Raw genomic sequence first — 21,650 nt, forward strand, 5'->3', positions numbered from 1 at the left:
CTTATTATTGGATCTTCTGATTGCATCCAACACTTCTTCCTTTTAATTTCTGTTTCACAGAAATTTCTTCACAGTAACGTGTCGAACAACTATTCACAACAGCGCGGCTCTTCTTACAGCAAATTTTTGATGCTGTCTACAGTGTTTAAAACACTGTGCCGAAAGCCCTTGTCTACCGTAACCCAAAGAACCTCTTCCAGCAATGTACCGAATAAAGCTACAGTGAATGCAAGCACTGTGACGATTTCCTACAGCAATTGGCTTGCGGCTAAACAGAGAAAGAACTCTGTTGGCTTCTATGAATATCAAAACAAAGAAAAGAACTATTGGATTTCGGCTATTCAGTGACTTTTTGCTCTTCAGCTCTATACTATTTCTTCTCCAAAGCACTGTAACCGAATTCTTTTCTTTGCACTGTCCGAAACTTACTCCATTAACTGTGCGGTGGAATCTTATCTATTCAGTCAGTTTGTTTACAATAAATAATTGGAAGTGGGACCCAAGGCAACTGCCATCCCACTTCATTTTCCAATTAATGTGAAGAGCCAACCGATGCATTCTTTTGGTTGGTTGAGTGTAAACGGAATTTATATTTAATTCATTCATTAGGATTATTTTCTAATTAACATTAGTTTAAAATTTTAGACTATTGAATAATTAATAGAGATCAACTATTAATATTAATTTACATGAATATTTCTGGTTCTCACAAGTAATGCCTTGAAGTCAACATCAATAACTTGCATGCAATTTGCTATTGCCAACAAGACACAAATACCACCTGAGATTGGTGAAAGGTGGATATGATGCAGTAGCAATGGCTCTTCTATGAACACTTTCAAGAGATCGTAGTGAATACAATCGGTCCCTGTAAATAAATACGAGTCACTTGTGGATAACAACAGTGGATATATCGTAAGTACAATGAACCCTTGTGGACACAAGTAAATACAATACCTATAGCAGTGATGATTGAGATGTTGTAAATACAAAGAATCTCCTATGAACACCCACAACAACGGTGATTGAGATGTTGCGAGTACGTCGAGTATGAAGATAACTCGATGTACGGAAAAGGGCACCTTCTAGCATAATGGAATAGATGTTTGAGCAAATTCGAACTAAACTTCCTGGTGTTCTAAATTTTTTCTAGGATTAAATGGGGGCATTTAAAGAATATTAACAAAAATATTTTTGCAAAGAATCTCCTATGAACACCCACAACAACGGTGATTGAGATGTTGCGAGTACGTCGAGTATGAAGATAACTCGATGTACGGAAAAGGGCACCTTCTAGCATAATGGAATAGATGTTTGAGCAAATTCGAACTAAACTTCCTGGTGTTCTAAATTTTTTCTAGGATTAAATGGGGGCATTTAAAGAATATTAACAAAAATATTTTTGGAAATAAGATTTTAGATCTTAAGATTTTGTCTGTGCATGAGGATGCTAATATTATGTGGGAAAAAGTGGCTAGTGATATTAAGAATATTGCAAAAGATGTCCTTGGAGTATCAAAGGGAAAAGCTCCCAATAGTAAAAATAGTTGGTGGTGGAATCCTAATGTGCAAGAAAAAATTAAAAATAAGAAGCTTTGTTATAAAAACTGGTTTAATTTTAAAAATTCTGATAATTGGGAAATATATAAAGTGGCTCGTAAGGATGCTAAGAAAGCAATATGCGATGCAAAGGCATTAGCTTTTAGTGATTTATATAATAGATTAGATACTAAAGAGGGAGAAAGATATATGTATAAGTTAGCCAAACAAAGAGATAAGAGTAGTAAGGATTTAGTTCAAGTGAAGTGTATTAAAAATGAAGATCAAAAAATACTTTTCTTAGAAGATGATATTCAACAAAGATGGATGAGATATTTTGCTAAACTTTTTAATGAAGATTGTGAAAATAAGATTGACTATAGTGACCTTAGCACCCTAGATGAAAATAAAGATTTATGTTTTTATCGGCGTATTAGTAAAACTGAAGTTACAGAGGCTTTAAAGAAAATGAAGGGTGGAAAAACTGTTGGACCTGATGATATTCCAATAGAGGTGTGGAAATGCTTAGGAGATGAAGGAATTTCATGGCTTACTAAACTTTTTAATACTATTTTGAAGACTAAGAAGATGCCAGATGAGTGGAGAATGAGTGTGTTAATTCCTATTTTTAAGAATAAAGGTGATGTACAAGATTGTGCGAATTATAGAGGTATTAAGTTAATGTGTCATACTTTAAAACTATGGGAGCGAGTTATGGAGCATAGGTTGCGGCGTGATACTAATGTTTCTCAAAATCAATTTGGATTCATGCCGGGTAGGTCGACTATGGAAGCCATACATTTATTAAGAGGTTTGATGGAGAAATATAGAGAAAAAGGTCTGCAATGCTTTATGGTGCCGAATATTGGCCTTTAAAAGAAAAGCATAATACTAAGTTAAGTGTGACAGAGATGAGGATGCTCAGGTGGATGAGTGGCTTTACCCTTAGAGATAGGATACGAAATGAGCATATACGTGAAAAGGTTGTAGTAGCTCCAGTAGAAGATAAGATTAGAGAAAGTCGCCTTAGATGGTTTGGTCACATAAAACGGCGGCCTTGTGATGACCCGGTTAGGAGAGTAGAGGTATTAGATTTTACTTATGTTAAGAAAGGTAGGGGTAGACCTAAAAAGACTTGGTTAGAAAATATTAGGAATGACCTTTCTTTATTAGATTTAAACGAGAATTTGACTTTTAATATGACACAATGGAGAAAAAGGATTCATGTAGCCGACCCCACATAGTGGGATAAAGGCTTGATGTTGTTGTTGTTGTTCTATACTTGGGAAGAAAACAGTTATGACATCCACGAACACTAGAAATGACAAGTGCACCTAGATACCTCTATTCATTTTGAAAGCCAACTATGTGGTTACGAACGTTACATCTTGTAGAGGTCTACTATACTGTAGATCTTGAAAGGAATTCTTTTCAAGGCATCAATCACTGATTTCAAGAAATACCTCCCGGTGAACGAGAAAAGGGAGTCAACATCAGGATGATGAGGTGTCTCATGACATCTAGATAATAATGCCATCGGATCCCTAACATCCATGTAAGCAAACATAAGACATTTACAAATATTTCAACAATGCCCCTATACATGCACCGTGGTTTGTATACACATAGGTACACGAGGGGTAAATGCAATCACAAAACCCGCATGGGCCCTGACGAGCGTGTTATGGGTACACACGTGACGTCTAGGGATGCTGCGCGGGTCATTAAATTTGAACCCGATCCTCATAAGCAGATAAATAAAAGTTGTCAGGGTTCATCAAATAATTATAAAATGCCCCTAAACACCCGTATGGGCTTCGGAGAGCATGTTATTTGTACACACGTGACATCTAAGGATGCTGCGCGAGTCAATAAATGAACTCAACTTCTAGCATGATCCTCTTGTGTAGGTAGATAGGGGTTGACAAGGCTCAAACAATTAAATAGATATACGGTTGCAAGGTCGACCAGGATATTTATTTTAATACATTCATATTAGGCCTTCAAGGCCTCTAACAAAGAAAATTCATCAACAAAGGCATAAAGCTTACGAAATCCGATCCTCTATTTTTAGCTCGACAGAATTGACAAGGTTCATTTACAAAATACAAATATTTTCAAATGAAAATGGCCCCATACCCCGATGATGGTCGTGTTGAATACGGATCTCAACTGGATGGGTTAATTTCAAATGCCACCCAAAATCTAAAAAATCATCCAAATTCAAATATTTAAAATTGAAATAATCCATCTAAGCGCTTAAAACAAAAATCCATTCATCCTCCGCAATAGTTTGCCGAGTGACAAATTAAAATTTATTTTAGCTCACATAGAGCTAATGCCTAGTCGAAAATATCACTAGGATCCATTATCAAATAATCTCTTGCCAATAAGGACGTGGTATGTGTCCTCTGACTGGCGGTTTTGCCGCCAAATGGCACCGCATAATAAACGGTTATGACCCGGGCCCCTCTGAACCGAGTGTTTTTTACTCCAAATAGCACCACGAGATACCGGTTATGGCCAGACCAATACTTTCCTTAATGACATCAAATCCTTAAGATATGAATAATACGATATAATCGATAGGGTACAAAGCCCTCTATTAGCTAAGGTGGATTCAAATTTATCCCCTTAGACAAACATTCCCCCTAGGTCTACAAGGTCCCTTTGGACGAATCAACCCATGGTTGTCAACAAGGATCCTTTTATCAGTTGGGTCGACTACCTCCTCTGACTAAGCAGACCAGAGACCACAATGACGGAACCATGGGATCTTGATCGGGCTCATCATCCATTACCCCATCATCCGCTTTGAGCGCAAGATGGTGAAATTTTCGATTTTAAATATCAACCCACTCAAATACCCAAACCCATATTGCTACTATATGTCTGATACTACGCATCTATGGATACAATGAATCTGATTACCAACTAGCCTTAATCGAAAGTTCTCTCTCGTTATCGAGAGGGTTAATTAACTATAGGGGCTTGCACCTATAGGAAACCAGAACTCAGATCATATAGTCCTCACAAAATTAGGGCGAAATCTCTGGGCAGTGTCTTATCTACAAACCCATATGTCTTCCTAAAATTTACCCCATAACTTAAATCCATTAAAACTCCCCTGAAGAAAAGCAACGGGCGGAGGCCGGGGCCGAATTTTTGGAGCCCACAGTGGTAGTCACTGTGAATAGTATCATGTCATATGAGTAATAACCATATGCATAATTGTATATCTCATGAACAGTGTGATCAATAACGAAATAAAAATTTAATCGATTCTATCATTTCTATACCTTTCAGTTACTAGTTACAAAATAGTTTAGTTCATATAATTCGTATATCCACATAGGAAATCCATACTCATTATTATCATATTCATGTCGTACAGTGTATATGTTTTGTATGCATATCATGTATCATGCCCAATGCAGTCTACCCAATATCAATGAAATATATTGTGTATATCATATAATTCATAACAAGTGATTCATATATTTATATACAATATGCCCTTGTATTAGTCTTATTAGTTATGTCACATACCTATATCAGTCATATTCTATATTATGTATAGATTATAACATGTCATGTCATATATGCAATCTATCATATATGCTTCTACCATATGGATATTGCTAGAAATGTATCAATGTAAGTAACATAAGCAAGATAGGATACCTGGCTACCTTTAGTGTTTTTCTTGTATCCAGTCATGTAGGCCAACTCTACAAGAACCAATCTCAATCATATCAATCTTATTTATAGGAATGAGTCTTATATCACATATCATAACTCGGTCGAGTGAATTTCATGTAAGCAGTCATTACTTCCTGCCTGTTGGCATATCATATCATATTAATCAATCTCCTTGGGCCTTCTTTTTTATATCATGAGGATTTCATTGCAAACCTTTCATTTTAAGGAAAGCCCGTCGACCTACCCTCCTATATAGGATAATATGTTTCCATTCAACGTGAATCAATCAATTATTTTCAGACAGTCATTATTGTCCTTTCTCACACATCTCAAATCATATAGGACATAATAGCAAGCATCAAATAAATATCAATGCAATTATCAGTAAACTCATCAGTATGTCTGTGGTATGCAAAAAATGTTTGTTGACCTAACTGAACAGTAAATTACTGTATGTCACATATTACATGTCTAAATGTAGTACATTACTTCCTCATTATTTTATAAATTAATAATAAACCATCCATTTTAGTTAAATAGCATAGAATCAATGCCACTCGGTGAAATTTCAATATCAATCAGTTAAAATACTTAGGAGGACGGTATATATCACATATCAAAAGTTATGGGGTGAAAATTCATTAAAATGAGAGAATGCATTTTAATCACTTTTAGGATAGAGAAAATCTAATAAATTGAAATCATTGAGAACAGAAGCCGGATTTGGGTTACCTATGACGATCAGAAGACTTTTCCTAACCAGAGTGAAGTATAGAAACAACTCGAAGCATCTCTCTCTTCTCTCTATCTGATTCTCTCCTCCTCTTCCATCTCTTGCTCGACCACACACAAAATGAGGGGGAGGGGGTGGCTTAGTTGAGAAATTATATTAAAAAATATTTTTAGTGCCTAGCACCACCTCAATATCACTGCGTTGAATTATTTCCAAAAATTTCAGAGAGCTCAACGTCGCAGTGGCGCTTTTCCACACCTCCCAGCGCCGTTTTGCTCGCAAGCATATGCCGCAATGCTTCAGCTCTTTTTTTTTTTTTCAGATCTTTTAGGTTTTCATTTTAATATCATTTTCACAAATTTCAGATTATTACAAGTGAATACTATTTAATCCTTTCATCTCATGTTAAAGGCTTATGTTTCTTTGTAAGTTCCCTAAAACTTTCATGATTATGTCCGCTTTACCTTCCACTATTTTTACACACCTCAACACCAAATAACAACCTCATTCCCTCATTTCCAGCACCTTATCACAACTTAAACTTATCATATGAGAGATTTTACCCATTCCACTAGGCCAATTTGTCCCGGATTACAGTTCTATGATTTAAATTCTCTTCCCAACGTTTTGAAGGAAGAGTATGCTCTAAGTCGGGGTGGATTCATAACAGTCGGGTAAGTTCATCTCAATAGCTTTTCTTTATTCATAAATTTCATTTAAATATGAATGAAGCTTTAAAAAAAGAGAAATTATATTTTTTCATTTTATTATATACAATACCATTTTGAGTGTTGCTGTGAGTGTTTCATCTGACATTCATTCATGAACAATGTTGTTAGCTAAGTATATTTTTACTTAGGTTGTGATTCTAAAATTTTAGAAAACAAAGATTGACAAATAAAGGTTGTGGCCTATCTGATTGAAGACCGTGGCAATTTAACATATATTTTTGGCTTCTTTATCATGTTTCTGAAGTTGTTTGACCATCTTGGATGAAACGTGAATTACTTGAATGAATCATGAATAGCTATCTACACATTTTCTTAGTATTTGGTAAAATGTTGAGTGGGTTCTTTTTACATTGTTTTTCTCGTGTTTTAAGGCTGGCTTGAAGATGCGGCACTTTTCTCTGCAATTGATCATGTTATCAATACATTTTCATGGGATGAGTGGCCTGATCCTCTTAAAAATCGGCATCTTGGGGCCTTGGAGGATGTACAGCAAAGCAACAAGGAGTTTGTAAGAAGCATAAAAGCTAAGCACACTTCCAAATCTAACAGTTTCTTGTACTTTCTCCATTCATGTGAATTTACTTTTCATGCAGATCTATATATTTATAGCTCAACAGTTTTTATTTCAAAAGCAGTGGAAGAAAATACGCAGTCATGCTCATGAGTTGGGAATTACTATTATAGGTGACATGCCAATTTATGTTGGCCATCATAGTGCAGATGTATGGGCAAACAAAAGGTCATTTTTACTGGTAGGAAGCTTGGTGTGTACTTCACAAAAAAGGATGTTTTATTCCTCGATTAGATGAGAAAAGCATTTCTTGATAAAATTTATCACCTTGTGTTTGAATTATAGAACAGGGAAGGCTTCCCAATTCTGGTTAGTGGCGTTCCTCCTGATGCCTTCAGTGAAACTGGTCAACTATGGGGCAGGTATACACTTGTTAAACAAGTATTTTGAGCTGTTCTTTTAAATGCTGCCTTATCAGATGCCATTCAACAATTCTTAAACTGCTTTTCTGCACTCTTTTGTTATCACATTGTCTTGGTCTATTTATTGTGTCAACCATGACCAACATAATCAAATTTTCTTTTGATATAACATTGCCAAGACCATTATTGTTCCTTTCAGTTTTATCTCTTCTTGGATTCTCATGGTAGCGCCTTACTGACAAGCATGCCCAAGAATCTAACAATTACCTTGATAATTGGAGCCTCTCATTGCCCTAAGACAAAGTGCTAGAAACTGGATTATTTAGGTTGGTAATGTGATGTCAATACTCATTGAGGCTTTAAACATATAAGCATTAGAAATAATTTCGGATGAAGCGTTCGCAGGAAACTTAAGCACTTCAGCTGGTTTTATTTTTTATGAAATTTTGTATCAGAATCGTTTAAGACTGTCTGAATTGAAAGGAATTGAAAGAAAGGAAAAGGGAATATCAACCAGTTGTTAGTTTATTATGAATCAACTTCCATTGATTAGATTTTTTCAATCCTTTTTTTCCATTCAATGCACTCAAATTCCTAGCATCCTCACAATGCCTTCGGAAACTGTTTTGCCTTGTTATTGGAAGGATTTGGTTACTTGCTGCTTTGTATTCAAATGTGAAGTTTGCTTTCTCTAATATAGTTCTGCTATTGACAGTCCACTTTATGATTGGAGGTCAATGGAGGATAGTGGCTATACATGGTGGATACAGAGAATAAAGCGCGCACTTGATTTATATGATGAATTTAGAATAGATCACTTCCGAGGATTAGCTGGTTTTTGGGCTGTTCCTTCCGGTTAGTCAATTTATAGGCAGCACAATTGCATATTCTAGTGCCAGAGATATTGCCGAGTACTGCTTTTCTATGCTTAAAAACAAATTTCAAGGAAAAAAAAATTATATTAAAATCTATAATTTTCAGAGGCAAAAGTTGCAATGTTTGGACGATGGAAGGTACGGCTGGCATTAAATTCTTTCTATTTCTTTCTTAAGGAAATGTTTGCGGTTAATGCATAGCTTTATTGTTTAACTGACAGTAGGCTGGACCAGGTAAAGCTTTCTTTGATGCCATTTTCGGAGCTGTTGGAAAAATCAATGTAATTGCCGAGGATTTGGTATGCGTGAGAAAATTCCTATATTTAGATATCCAAAAGTATTTCATTTGTTAACTCTTGCTGCGTCTTATAGGGTGTAATAACAGAGGATGTGATTCAGTTGAGGAAATCAATTGGGGCTCCTGGAATGGCAGTTCTTCAGTTTGGTAATTTATCTCTAGCAATTAACATGATCTGTGCCGGGGATATTTATCATGCATTCTCTTTCATAGATATTACCCCAGTATGGCTTTAGTCTAAGGCTTTGTATGGGATGGCTTTCTTATTATTTTTTAAAGTAATTTTTTATTACAAAAGTTTTAATTTTTATACTAAAAAGTTACTTTAAGAAACAATAAGAAAGCCGTCCCAAACGAAGCCTAAGTTGAATTCCATTTCTAATACGTCATGTTCTCTAGCTTTCGGTGGTGGCACAGATAACCCTCACTTGCCTCATAATCATGAGCTAGATCAAGTTGTATACACTGGAACCCATGATAATGATACAGTAAGTGTCATCAAAAAATTCTGTCCGTACGCTATACTGAGGAATCTTAATGTTATCTTAGAAGTTTCATTGGCTGTTTTTTTTTTGAAGCACGCCCCTATTCATTTGAAATTTTATTGTGTTGAAATTATCTACGCTGAATAACTTCAGTGAAAATCATGTTTTCCTGCCCATTTATATTTCCATGAAGAATTTGTATTTTCCAGGCCTTGGGTTGGTGGGAAGGCTTGAAGGAAGAGGAGAAGTATCATGTTAGTGTATTTACTTTAGCTTTTTTTAAAACTAGACTTTTTGGCTATTTGTTCACATCAATCATGCATGTTTTTCTCTTCTGGTTCGAGTGATACAAATGAATTTTCCCGCAGGTGCATAAATACCTTCAGATGAGCGGAGATGCTAAGATTTCATGGGTCCTTATTCATGCAGCAGTTTCTTCAGTTGCTAGAACTGCTATAATGCCGATGCAAGACATCCTGGGTTTGGGATCCTCTGCTAGGATGAACACACCAGCAACTCAGGTGACCAATTTTCTTTGTTTATTTTTGGTGTTTAGGTGCTTACACTTGTTGCGTTAAATAGAGTTTATATCTTAGATTTTCGAGAAGATCTAACATATATACAAATAAAAGAGAAGGATGTAAAAGATGTCAGAATTTTTATGTGGAAAATCCGAAAAGTATAAAAAACATGGGACGACCTCATTCAAATAGTCAACTATATACTTGAAGTGTTATAAGTATGCTATTTTTCACAGTTAGAGAAATGAGATTACAAAGTTGAGAGCATTTGCTTAATTTCCTATGGTTGTTGTAGAGATTGTAAAAATAGTGTGAGGATGATGACGACTATCTAATGATGTTATTTGGGCAACAGTGGTTGGAGGATGACGATCGAGTGATGATGGCTATCTAACAATGTTAGTTGATCAACAGTGGCTGCAGTTACTTTATACTTTGTGTTAGAAAATTTGCATGGATAGAAAGAGAGCTTTATGTCCTAATTTTGTATGAAGATCTAGCACATACATAAATAAAAGAAAAATCATCAGAGTTTTAAAGTGGAACTCAAAAAGGGAAAATCATGAGGCAGAAATAATCCACTATATCTGTGAAAATCATAGAAGTTTTCTCTTCTCCACAACTGAAGAAGATGAGATCGCAAAGTTGGGGGCACTTGTTCCCATGATCACACGATCTTAAAATAACTGTCTCGTGTAATAGAGCAAAAGAAACGAAGAGGAGTTTTACACGAACTTACGCAAACTTTGCAATCGAATCCTTGGCTCTCTTGCTTGACCTCCTCTCGTCGCCTGCGAGTTCGGTGAACCCAGCCTCCGCTCGTAAGGCTTGCGTAAGGACGGGATCTCCCACAATTGACTCGGCACCGCCTACCTGCCTCTGATTTACGTGGACGGAGCCCAAGCCCCACCCCTCTATGCAAACAATGCCCGTCCTGCCCTAGTCTGCTATCTCGCAGACACGAATAGAGCCTGCTTGCTCGTCCGGTCTCCTCCCTTTGCGTGAATGAAGCCCAACGACCCAATCCCTCTCTCATTCCTGTACGTTCGAGCCGACCCTTGCACGTCTAACCGATCCTCCCACCGGCGTACGGGTCTCCTTCAGTAAACCAAGCAAACTAGGCTTTGTCCGTCTAGCACATACGGACTGCTCTTGTTCGTCTACGATCAAACTGCTTCCTCACACACGTCAAACTGCTTATGCGTATCCGAAGCCGAAGAACCGACCTCCCAAAACCTTTCTTGATTTGGAACAATAAGGGGAGGAAGAAGATTACGAGAAAATTATGTGTATTATTATAATAATAATATTATACTCTATATTATTATTAACCTCAATAATAAAAAAGTAAAAAATATGCTTGTAATCTTGGCAAAATCAGATGTTGCAATCAACAATTGTCAATCAGAGCTTTAGAACACAATTTTTGGTACCAAACAATATTTTGAAGCCCTCAATCATTATTAATATTTTCGGTTAGGCGGATTATAAGGGGACGCTTGGAGGTTGCCAAAATTTTCCCAAAAATACGGGACTTAGTAGATTTTTTTTGAAAATTTGGAGAAATATTTTTTGAGAGCTTTCAATGTATAATTCAATCATATTAACTTAAAGTCAAAAGTGATCTTTTAATTAACTGATTAAATCTTTTTAAACCTGAGAACTTAATTTAAGTTGATTAATTCAACTAAATTAATTTAAAATGGAACTAATGAAATAATTAATTAGTTAATAATGTTGACTGATTAGTTAATATAAAACTTTAATAAATTAAACTTTAATCAAACTTTAATAAATCAATACTTTAAATTAAAATTTATTTCAAACTAATCAAGCAAATGAAATGTATATTAATAATTAAATCAAAATTAATTAAACATTTTTTAAAATACATTTTTAATTAGAGAGCTGAGTAATTTAAAATTTAACTTTAATTAAAATTAAAATTTAATTAATTAACCTAATTAATTTTTGCAATTAAAACAAAATAAAAGAAAGTATGGGAATTAAATATTTTTCCACAAAGTGTCTATATAATTCACACTAAAAAACAAACTCCTAAGAAAGCTAACAAAAACATAAAACTGAAAGAAAAGCTCTAAAAATCCTAATATAAACCCAGCTCCTAGCAAGCTCCAAACCTCTAGTGAGCTCCAGCTCATGACAAAGACTACAACTACAAGCTCTAGCTCCTAGAATATATATATATATATATAAATAAATAAAATGTCGTCCGACAACTTTCAATGAAAGCCGTAAGCCTGACTTTAGGGGAAATTTTTAGGCAAAAATAACCTAACCCCTAATCCCTGATTAACACACCGGTTACTTCTAATAGAAGTCGTAAGTCCGACTTCTGAGAGAAATATCTAGGTAATAACATAGTCCTAGACCCCTCACATGAGCATCCTAGTCTATAGGGCTAGGTTGTAAGCCCCATTATATGGGCCACTTAACATATAGGGCTATGTCTTAAAACCTGTCATCAAACAACTTCTAAATTTAGAAGCCATAAGACTTATCAAAATATAAAAAAAATCATTGAGTATCTTAGTCTATAGGACTAAGTTGTAAGACCCGCTATTTTGGACCACCTCTAATAGAGGTTGTATGGCCTGCTATTAGGGCTATTTTCAAATGAAAATCGTAAGGCTCTATCCAAATCCAATTATTGGGGCTACTTTCAAATGAAAGTCGTTAGTCCCTATCCAAATCCAATCACACGAGCAACTCTTAAGCAGTGCCATAAGTCCCAACCCAAATCAAACCAAATTAAAATCCATATTTCTATACTTTAGTTTACTCAGGATCCCTAAAAGGAGACAATTCATGGTTGCTAATCAGATTCTCTGGACACTATAATTAATGATTGTTTGTGTTGGTAAATTGAAACTCACTATATACCCGGGATGACGGAACTATGAGATCTTGATCGAGTGTACCTTCATCTCCTATAATTAAGATTAAAACACTGTTGCATATTTCCACACTCCTTACACAAACTAAATATATTTCATCCTTAATTAAGAGTGCTCTTTTAATGCGTTAGGAGTGATAATTAACTATGAGGGTTTGCGCTCATAGGAAGTAGAACTCATATCTAAATAAATGTTAACACTACTCTCAGGATAAATCTGGTTAAATTTTAAATCCAATCTACCTCAAGAAAATAAGGACCATAAGCTTGTGAGAACGTGGTTCGCACGTATATCTTTCCTAAGCGAAGACCTGAAATTGTGAAAAAGATTATAGGAGAAGTGGCATGATGAATGCTGGTGGGCAATGTTAGTCGGGTAATGATGGTTAGATATCGATAGCCGGTAATGATCATTGAGCAATGGCTATCAGATGCCAATGGTCGGGCAATGACGGTCGGATGATGAGGAATGGATTATCACTGTACGACAATGATGGTGAAACAATGATGGTGATTCGATGCCGATAGTTGGACGATGTGGTGGCTGACGATGATTATCAGCTTCGAACATTGGGTGGAGCTATAGTGTTCATCAAATCTCCAATCTCAAATATAGATCCCTTTCATGTAGAGAATATTGGTCTATTTATTATATTTTGGGAGTTGCATTTTTGTAAAATTTGGACAACATTTCATAACACCCCATTAAATGCCCTATATTAAATCTTTTGATCATAAGTTTTTTTTTCTTGCATTTAAGCGTCTTACAATAAAAACAACAACATCAAGCCTTTGTCCCACTATGTGGGGTCGGCTACATGAATCCTTTTTTGCCATTGTGTACGGTTAAAATTTGAATTCTCATGTAAATTTAATAAAGAAAGATCATTTCTAATATTTTCTAACCAAGTCTTTTTAGGTCTACCTCTACCTTTCTTAACATAAGTCGAATCTAATACCTCAGCTTTCCTAATCGGGTCATCAGAAGGCCTCCGTTAAGTGTCTTAATAAGATAAAAATTAAATGACATTGGACTCATTGGATTCATCTTGTTGAGCTATTCAATTTGATTATAAGCATGCATGGTGAGCATTTGGCCCTTAAATTAATGTATCAAAGTTTTCAAATATACTTCGAGTGCTTGATATAGATTCACTTACTTTGTTCAAATCACTTAATATCATTGAGTTTTTTCTTATCTAGATGTTCAGGTCAACTATATGTTTGTTGAAATTTGATCTTGAATGGTCTTGAATTTATTTTCAAAAGTTTTCAATACACATAATGCATCAAGATTCATTTCAATCAAGTTAATTTTTTTGGAGATGTAGCATTTGCTCCCTAGTTTTTGAATGTCAAAGTCTTTGTAAGTTACGATGTAATACTAAGGTTTCTCAAAATCAATTTGGATTCATGCTGGGTAGATTTACTACGAAAGCTATACATTTATTTAGAGGTTTGATGGAGAACTAAAGAGAGAATAAAGAGGATCTGCATATAATATTTATTGATTTTGAGAAAGCATATGATTAAGTTCTAAGAGAAGTGCTTTGGAGAGTCCAAACAAAGAAAAGAGTTAATAATTTCAAGTCATTAAAGATATATATGTAGGAGTTGTTACTTGCGTTCAAATATAATATGGTTTGACCAAGTATTTTCTTATTTTAGTTAGATTACATCAAGGATCAGCTTTAAGGCCATATCTTTTTGCTTTAATCATGGATGTTCTTACTAAACATTTATAAGAGGATGCTCCATGGTGTATGTTTTTTGCTGATGATATTTTTCTTGTTGATATGACTAGAGAGAGAGTTGAAAGAAAACTTGAATTATGGAAGTCAACCTTAGAGTCTAAAGGTTTTTGTTTGAGTAGATTTAAAATCGAATACTTTGAGTGTAATTTTAGCAGTACTAGTTCTGGCAGGGGAATTGTTACTTTGGACGATCAAGTCATTAATAAGAGTACACATTTTAGATATATTGAATCTATTGTTCAAAGTTATGGTGGAATAGATGGTGATATTGTTAGTAGAGTTCAAGTTTGATGGTTGAAGTGGAGGAATGCATCGGCCTTATTGTGTGATAGAAAAGTACCCCTCAAACTTCAAGGAAAATTCTATAAGATGGTGGTGAGACCTACAATGCTTTATGGTACAGAATGTTGGCCATTAAAAGAGAAGCATAAAGTTAAGTGTTGCGGAGATGAGAATGCTCAGGTGGATGAGTGGCTTCACTCTTAGAGACAATGCGAAATTAGTATCGTGGGTACAACTAACTCTCCATTAGGTGTACGTGAAAGGGTTGGAGTAGCTCTAGTGGCAGTTAAGATTAGAGAGAGTTGCTTTGGATAGTTTGACACAAAACATCAGCCTTCCAATGACCCGATTATGAGAGTAGATGTATTGGATTTGTCCTATGTTAAGAAAGGTAGAGATAGATATAAAAAGAGTTTGCTAGAAAAATATTAGAAATGATATTTTTTATTAAATTTAATTGAGAATTTGACTCTTAATGAGACACAATGGAGAAAAATGATTCTTGTAGCTGATCCTACGTAGTGGGATAAATGTTGTTGTTATTGTAAAGTCCGTATCATCATACAGTAGACATCAAGTCCTTATAAAATTCGCTGCATAATATTATAATTTTGAAAACATTCTGAGGCACTATCAGTTCTTTGACATCATCGTGAACCTCTCTGGGTCATGAACAAAGCAAAATCTCTTCAATATAATTTTAGAAATTGTGTTAATGCTAGGGCGTCCCCTGGAAGCGACGCGCTGTATGGCCTGAATACAGTGACAAGTGTGCAAGGGCCGCTGCACCGGCGCCCGGGTGCAGTGTTAAATAGGCAAGGTTGTTGTTGTTGTTGTTATTGAAGTTGACGTATCAATATGGGAGAGAATTAGCCAAAAAAAAAAGTTTTCCGTGAATTCTTAAAAAATTTTCGTACTTTGTTGTAGAGGCTCCAGTGGGCTTTGCGAGTCTTAAAAATTCAGTCAAAGATGTCAAAACATAGTGGAATAGGCACATGCGGGCTCAACATCACAGTCAAAATGAGCTAAGTTGGCCGTTGCTAGCATCTCTAATGTTATATGCGTACGTGCACAGTTGCGTGTTGCTAGAACAAAAACCCACCTATTTTTTCAATTTAAAAATCTTTTTAATCATTAAATATATGATTTAAATAACCAAGAAATTGAAGAAGTATTTTGCAAAAAATTTTAAATTTGTTTGAAAATTTACAAAAAGAAATGTTGTATGAGTTTTGACTGGAAGTGGCACAAAAGCAATGTTGTGGGCTTTTAGAAGCGAGCTTGGCAAGAGAAGTGGCGAAAATGTGAGTGAGTGAATGGGCTATAGTTATTGGGCCAAAGGTAGGAATATATGTGGGTTCTGCTAGAATTAGTGGAGTTTTGTTGCTGGTGTTTGTTTGTAGCTGGAAAATCGGTGCAGGAGCTGGGAGTTCGGGTTTGGAGTTGGAGAACACAGGAGCTGTGGGTGTTTTGCTGGGATGCTTCTTGCGATCCAGAGAGGAGGGGAGTCGGAGAGCTATGGAGTTCGGATAGCAGGGAGGCATTGACTCTAGCTGTAGGAGGTCAAGAGAGTGGAATAGAGTAGTATTGGAGTTGAGTGCAGGTGCTTGGGTAGAGAGCTGGACTTCATGAAGAGCAGGGATGGAGAGGGCTCTGTAGTGGTTTGGTAGTGAAAAATGAGCTGTGTGATGATTTGCGTGGGGTCGGTTTAGCCTTTGGAGTGCGGAGAGGCCAGTTGGGAGTGGTTCTTTGCATGAACATAGGGCTGCAAGCGAACCAAGCGTTCGACGAGCTACTCGTTGTTCGGTTCGATTAAAGCTCGTTTGTGATCGTTTAATTAGCTAAACAAACAAACTTGAATATTATTTTAAATACTCGATTCTTATATAAACAAACTTGAATGCTAATGTGTTCAGCTCATTTATGTTCGCGAACAACATCGTTTAAAGCTCATGAACAAGCTCGGCATTAAGCTCGATAAGAAGCTCGAAAAAAGCCCGATTCGTGTTCGATTTTGAACTCGTGAATAAGCTCGATAAAAGTAATTAATATTTGATTATAGAATATGCAACATGTAAGCTTCATTTAAAAATATATTCATATTGATTAATGTTATTTTCATTTTACATAGACAATTACTTTTATTATAAATGTGTTTGTTCATAGATATGTTCATGAACGGTTTGTTTGATAGTTTAAAAAAATTAGTTAAATATGTTCGTGAACATGCTTGATGTAATCATTTGTTAGGAAGTTCAATAAAGCTCGTTTGTTAAGTTATTAAACATCTAAAGTAGAGCTCGTTTATAGCTCGTTCATGCTTGTTTGTTTAAAGCTCGATAAGCACTAAACGAATTGAACATGAACTGAACTTGAACCGAACATGAACACTCATTAATTTAAATGAACCAAACATGAACACAAACAATAAAGCTCGAACAAACATGAACCAAACTTGAACAAGCTGATATTAAATGAACACAAATATGAACACTCACATACTCGGCTCGGCTCGGTTCGTTTGCAGCCCTACATGAACAATAGGAGGGAGGAGCTTAGGCGGGTGGATTTTTTTCCTTATCGGTGTGAGAAACAGAGGGCGAACGAGAGGGGGAGAGAGCAGAGAAGGAGAGGTCAGGAGTTATGCGAGAGAATTGTTGGACTGGAATTCGGGTAAGGTAGATAGTTGATCTGGGAGGAAATGAGGGTGATATGTATTTAGTTTAGGAACTTTTTATTACTTTTGTTATATTATATTCCTCAGTTTGGCTGGAATGGGCGACTGTAGCAGGTTTTGGATGGGATTTTGGCAGAGGATTGGGCGGTTGTGTAGGGATTTGGGCAGATTTTGGTAGGACATTGGAATAGGATATTTTTTTATTAGGTATATCAGTATATTTGATTTAACTTGAATTATTATTATTACAACTCTAAATTAAGATAATATAAGAGCACTATGGATAGATCCATCCCATAATTCTTCTTTTTTCATGTGCCTTTATCTACATTCCTCACCTCCATACTCGATAGCGCAGTGGTTTGGCGGTGTCAGTTGAGCAACAATAATTAATGGTTGACGATGATTATCTAGTTTGAATGTTGGGTAGAGCTCTAAAGTTTTTCCTATCTTCAAACTATCTCTAATATCTAGTTTAGTCTCTTTGATGTGTAGAATAAGATCTATTTATAATATTTTGGATGTGACATTTTGATAAATTTGGCCAAAATTCTATAAATAACATTCCATCAAATGACCCATTTTAAATATTTTAATCATAGACCATTTATTAAGCATTTCATGCTCTTGTAACCTCATAATTGAATGATCTTGAACTAATTGAATACATCTTGTTGAGATGCTCAATTTGACTGTGTGCATGCAGGATTTGAAGATCATTAGATCTTTCAAATAATATCTCGAAGTTTTCAAATATACTTCGAGATATTTTTTTCGGTACATTTGGATTATGATCGGATCACTTTTAAGGTCATTGGGTTCGTCATGTCTAGATATTTAGTTTGTGATGTAGGACATGCTTAGATGACATGCTTATGGAGTCATGTGGGCATTGCACAACTAATAGATTAGAATAATTTCTGAACAAAATTACAAGCAATTTTCAAACGACAATTAAAACAAATGAGTGGATCAATTGCGTAGGCTAAATCACATGCTCCGAGTTTGAACTATCAAGATAATTAAGAAAATAGAAGCAATACAGAATAGTAGTTTTCAAATTAAATCTCTAATCTAACAACGAGACGTAGGATGCATAGAAGATACACTCAATTCCTACAAATGAGTAGGCTTGGCAAGAGCAATTGAAGGCGCTTTCGTGATTACAATCAACCAATTGAGAATTTAGATTTAGAAGAAATTAAATGCAAGTGAAAGAAGGAAAAAACCTTTGCTCAAGGAGACGTGGAGATCCTCCACGATAGCAACTTCTCTTGACGAATATCCAAGGTCGACGAACTAAGTTGTTCTCTTCATAGTGGACTGAAGAAGTGATCCCAATCTTCCCAAAATCTGAAAAGATTTTTAGATTTTCTGGCCCAAGATCTGAGAGAAAAATCTCAGATTTCTCCAAGGAGAAGAGGAAAGCCAATTGGAAGAAACTGTATGCAGAGAATTCTCAAGAGAAGATTTAGTGAGAAGGAAGGGAATTTGGGAAAAGAGAGGAGACGGGTATGGGGTGGGCTTGGTGGCGGCAAAGAGGAATTGACAGGAAATTCCTTTCCCAATCAGAATGAATGAAATTGGAAAGAATTAAAAGCATTACGGGTCCGGAAAAATTCAGCCAAAGGAACAAGAGGTAATTGGAAATATTTCCAAATGAGCTTATGGAATCATTAGGAAATAAATCCTAATTTGTTCCCATAGGGATCGGCAGCAGGCATGGGTGATGGGAGGGAGATTTGGAGAGTTAAGGAAACTTCCTAATTTAAATTCATAAGATTGGAAAGCTTTCTCTAACTCTCTTTCTCTCTCAAGCTCTCATTAGCTCCAAGAAGACAAGTGCAGGAAAAATATTGCATAATAATTCATTAACCTCAAAATAATACAAAGGGGGCTTTAAATAGCCTCATACAAAAGACTCCAAATAAAATGACACAAATGCCCTTAGACTTACACATGACAACTCCCATAAAAAGTGGTACAACGGGAAATAATAAAACACACATAAGCAAATAATAAAATGCATGAAAATAAAATACATCGACTCAAAAATATAAAGACTCGATCATGGCCGTAGATCGGCGGCCACGTCGCTGATAAACTTTTCATGATGATCTGATGTCCCCATCAGTTTGACTATAAATTTGTTAAAAATATGGTCTTGAATCTATAGAAATTTCCAATTCATGTAATGCATTAGGATTTTTGTCGGTGAAGTGAATTTTTGGGAAACATTTATCTAGCTAGTAATAACTGCAGCATCATTTTTAGACCGGTATCTAGCTGGAAAAATGTCTTCTAAAGAATGACTTAAATATTTCAATTTAATAAAAAAATGGTTATAGTTGCTTTTGGTGGGCCTAGAGTTTTAGGAGAGCGTCTAAAAGTTTGCTATTTAGGGTTAGGAGTATATCCTCGAATATATCTACAATGTATTAGCTATTCGGAAATTGAGAATAATTTGTCTACGCTGTGCATGAAAGCCATTAACATTGGGCAATACATAATTGACCTATTATCAAATTGAATATGTTAATGGGCAATATATAATTGACCTATTATCAAATTGAATATGACCAACATAGTACTGTTAAAATGGATGTAATAATGAACATTTTGGATCAAGGAGTAGTGTGATATTTTAAGATTAAATTTGATTAATATACGAATAATTGGGGGATTATTTTGAAGTTTATCTGATTTTTAAATGTAAAAGAATATAAGAAAAGAAAGTGGAATAAAAGTTCCAATGCAAGGATGTGCATTACATAATGATATTGATGAACAGGCAAAGCATAGAGAGCTGAAATATGTATAATATTTTGGTTAACAATGAAGTTTGTCTTATTTTTCTTTTTCATTTTTAGAAAATCATGCGTTATTTCAATGTTGTTTGCAGTTCGGAAACTGGAACTGGAGAATTCCTAGCGGTTTAAGCTTTGACAAGCTGGAGCCTGAGGCACATAGGATTCGGGACTTGCTCTCATTGTACAATAGGCTATGAGCTTTAATGATTTAATGACCATTCATCTTATCGGTTTCAATGAGGACAAAATAACTTTGCTGCTATCTTCTTCGGATTAGATGGATGGCTACGAAGTACGATTGAGAAATGTTAGCCACTCAGCAGGAACTTGTTTGTTAGTTAATCATCTCAGCAGTCAGCAGAAAGGAGAATAAAGTGAGTTGTGTTTGGTTCGCTAGTTTCTTGTAAGAATTTGATTAAGTGATGCCTTTGGTTCATTTTCTTAAATCAAACTTTGAACTTCCAATGGAGTTTTGCGTTTTTATTAGATAAATATTCTGCTTTGCTTAAACTTGAGTGTTAAAAAGTATTTAGTTAGAACATTAAAGAACACATTAATTAAAGATGACTAGTAATTAATAAGTTGTTGATTTAGAGCTAAAAATTAACTTTTATGTTTGTTTACAAAGTGACAAAGGAAAAATCAAAAAGACCTTGTAAAACTAGCGTTATACATCAGCCAATACAAATGTAATTCTATAAATGAAAAATAAACCCTAAAACTATAGAATAAATGCATAGGGCACAAAAGTTTTCTAAACAAAAATGGAAACGATGAAATGTGGACTACATCTGAGTCTATTTGTTGAGAACTGCCAATCAGGATATTGACAAAGGAGGAGGTGGTGGACACAATAGTGGCAATTAGAGTCCCAGCGGTGGAGTTTGACATTTGGGTCTGGTGGGTTATTGGCATTATTTAACATGGTGGAGGTATGAAATCCGGACCTCCACCTGCCGGCCGCCTCCGAACCTCCACTCAGCTGCAAGGATTGTTGATATGGATGGTATTATCTTGGGTTTGCACTTCAAGAGTGATATTAGTAGTAGTGGTATTAAAGGAGACAGCACGGTGGCATCACCATTTTGTTCAACTTATGCTGCGTCCATGATGAGGGGGGGAGCAATAAAGGTGAGATGATGTTGATTTTTTTGTTGCTGTTTGGGGGAGGGATAAGAGATTTTGGACAAGTTGAGTTGTCATGTGCAGAAGTATCTCAAAGGAGCAGGCAGGTGATTTTCACTCATAAATGATAAGAATTGAGATGTCTTTTCCCTTAATATTAATGATAATTTCATCTGGAAAAATAGTGGTAGTAGAGATTTGAATGCTGACAACCTTGACAAAGGTGAGATGACATCTCTTGGCAGTGAGTGGGTCACCGTGAGGAGAG

The 21,650-nt window shown here is 35.5% G+C and overlaps 1 protein-coding gene across 1 annotated transcript; it reads left to right on the plus strand.

The window, feature by feature from the left end:
- Nucleotides 1-3,685: 3,685 nt before the first annotated feature.
- On the plus strand, nt 3,686-20,767 carry LOC110104720 (4-alpha-glucanotransferase DPE1, chloroplastic/amyloplastic). The gene is made up of 12 exons (XM_020833949.2): nt 3,686-3,719; nt 7,077-7,213; nt 7,299-7,457; nt 7,562-7,638; nt 8,354-8,493; nt 8,620-8,651; nt 8,738-8,812; nt 8,886-8,958; nt 9,211-9,299; nt 9,506-9,550; nt 9,665-9,817; nt 20,350-20,767. The coding sequence occupies exons 1-12, from the start codon at nt 3,686-3,688 to the stop codon at nt 20,452-20,454; spliced, it is 1,119 nt and encodes a 372-aa protein (XP_020689608.2). The 3' UTR covers nt 20,455-20,767.
- Nucleotides 20,768-21,650: the final 883 nt, after the last annotated feature.

Source organism: Dendrobium catenatum, unplaced genomic scaffold, assembly GCF_001605985.2.
Source record: "Dendrobium catenatum unplaced genomic scaffold, ASM160598v2 fragScaff_scaffold_133, whole genome shotgun sequence".
In the NCBI taxonomy this organism is placed as follows: domain Eukaryota; kingdom Viridiplantae; phylum Streptophyta; class Magnoliopsida; order Asparagales; family Orchidaceae; genus Dendrobium; species Dendrobium catenatum.

What these genes read in the sequence shown, in the direction of transcription:
- LOC110104720 (XM_020833949.2), top strand. Translation starts at nt 3,686, where the DNA reads ATGGTCGTGTTGAATACGGATCTCAACTGGATGG. An exon ending in ACAAAAGGTCATTTTTACTG is followed by an intron (nt 7,458 to 7,561) that starts GTAGGAAGCTTG and finishes TTTGAATTATAG; the next exon opens with AACAGGGAAGGCTTCCCAAT. An exon ending in AGGAAGAGGAGAAGTATCAT is followed by an intron (nt 9,551 to 9,664) that starts GTTAGTGTATTT and finishes ATTTTCCCGCAG; the next exon opens with GTGCATAAATACCTTCAGAT.